The sequence below is a fragment of the Meleagris gallopavo genome, unplaced genomic scaffold (assembly GCF_000146605.3).
Source record: "Meleagris gallopavo isolate NT-WF06-2002-E0010 breed Aviagen turkey brand Nicholas breeding stock unplaced genomic scaffold, Turkey_5.1 ChrUn_random_7180001846763, whole genome shotgun sequence".
NCBI classification, from domain to species: Eukaryota; Metazoa; Chordata; class Aves; order Galliformes; family Phasianidae; genus Meleagris; species Meleagris gallopavo.
Genome location: NW_011114588.1, coordinates 1 through 2,070, shown reverse-complemented (window position 1 = coordinate 2,070; position 2,070 = coordinate 1). Strand labels below are relative to the sequence as shown.

The window sequence follows — 2,070 nt, the reverse complement described above, 5'->3', positions numbered from 1 at the left end:
CAAATACCAAGTAAACACAAATCTTTGCTGCCCAGACACAAATATCTTCATTGGTTAATTGCCTTCTAACAATTGCTTTCTTAACAAACATTTGGTCGTAACTTTTGGATGTCTGTTTTACAACATAAACATAAACATAGACTCTTAATTGTTTAATTACCCTCCCTAACACTTCTGCCCCTTTTACACTGGGTCATTGTTCTGGTCATTCATCTGTCCTTATATAGAGATAAGCTAGGAAGGAGGATAGAGGGGAGTATCTTGGAGACTGCCTGTGGCATCCTAACATTCACACAAAGTGGGACAGTTCTGCTTTGTGTAAAGGCCCTGACTCCTCGAAAGTTTGTTACACGTATTTTGCTTCTGCCAGTCGAATGAACAACCTTACAATATGTTTCCTAGCTCAGAATACTGTACCCACGTTGTTTAGAACATTTAAAATCTATTGCAGCTTTGTGAGAAAGAATTTGTTAGGTAATTCGGTAACTATGTTTCTAAAATATGCTACTAATATGTATATACTATTCTTACTTTCCACATCAGCTATTTCTAAGGATATGTTACAGCTTAATTCTTTAGATCAATTGCCCTTTTCAATGTTCAGTGCAGAAACACCACTTTCACTTTCCACAGTAATTAGGGGGAAATTTCTGAGCCTAATTAAGCTACGGGGCTAACTAGGGTCCTGGAAGGGTGATTAGGGCTCTTCTCCAATCTTAATGACCTTAGGGATTAATTAAGGTCCTAGAAGGTTAATTAGGTTCTCATCTCCAACCTTAATGACTTTAGGATGCTAATTAAGGTCCTGGAAGGGTAATTAAGGGGAAATCTCCAAGCCTAATTAAGCTAGAGGTCCTGGCAGGGCCATAGGGTCTCAACTCCCACCTTAATGACCTTAACAATTCTAATTAAGGTCCAGTATGTTAATTATCTCTGAAGTCATAAAAATACTGCCAAACTTGACTATCTTCAGACTGCTTGTAATTAACGCTGTGTACTAATTGGCCCAAATTAGAAGGCAGTTCACAGTTTGATCCTCCGAAACCTTCTGAAATGTTTGGATGAATTTCACTCCACCAGTCGGCTGCCAGGAAACAAAGAAACAATCAGAGGGAGCCAGTCAGAAGCTTTGTATCTTCCAGGATCCAAATTTCCTATTTTTTCCTTTCCAGGACGCAACCTCCCTATGAATCTCAATAGATCCCCAACAGAATAAGGTAGAGGGATGCAACCACCTCACTTTTCACCTTCCAGGACTCAACTTCCATATATAACAATGTAGAAGCTCAACACATCATGGTAGGGGGATGCAACCACAGCAGTTTTAACCTTCCAGGACCAACCTCCATCCAAAACACTCTAATTAACCCATAGAACACTCTAAAATGACCGAACCAGCACCAATTTCACCTTCCAGGACCAAATCTGCAGCGCCTGAGCCGCGATATCTTCCGGCATGCTGAAAAAAGCCTCGTCCACGTCCAAAGTTTTCACCTCTTTGTGGCTCCCGAAGAAAAGGAGGATCACCAAATCCCCCTCCCCAAAATTCTTGATCCAATGCATGGCATTGTGAGGGAAAAAAACACCTGGTCTTCAAACGCCTTGAAAGTGGTGACTTTCTCATTGGTGACCACGCCGATCCACGCTGTCCCATACAACATTTCCTCCTTTCGTTCCCGCACGGAGAACACTTTTTAGGGTGGGGGAAGACGAGTCCCGCGCGATTTTAGAGAGATTGCGAGGATTGCCTTGAAGGGGAAAAAGAGAAAAAGAAAGAGTGAGGAAAAAAAACGAAGCAGTGCCACTTACTTGCAGCATGTAGTCGTGTTCACTGGCATTGAAATGCCAATGAGGAACACGGAGTCTGTCGGGTTTGATCCTTAATATGGACACGCTCATTTGGGATTGCTTCTGGTGGAGGCTTTCCCCAAATTCCTGCCCTTCTGGGTCAGGGTAATACTCAGAGTTGGATCTGTACATCACCCATTGGATTTTGCTGCCGGGGTATTTTTGGGACTGGAGGGTTGGGGGTGAATGCACTCCTTTTCCTTTTCCTTTTCCTTTTCCTTT

The 2,070-nt window shown here is 42.6% G+C and overlaps 1 protein-coding gene across 1 annotated transcript; it reads right to left on the bottom strand.

The window, feature by feature from the left end:
• Window positions 1–649: 649 nt before the first annotated feature.
• LOC116217618 (probable oxalate decarboxylase ARB_04859) lies at window positions 650–2,034 on the bottom strand. Its single transcript, XM_031557534.1, is given in 5 exon segments — window positions 650–1,021; window positions 1,024–1,084; window positions 1,387–1,583; window positions 1,586–1,664; window positions 1,810–2,034. Coding segments are annotated over 5 exon segments (606 nt in total). The 5' UTR covers window positions 1,981–2,034; the 3' UTR covers window positions 650–923.
• Window positions 2,035–2,070: the final 36 nt, after the last annotated feature.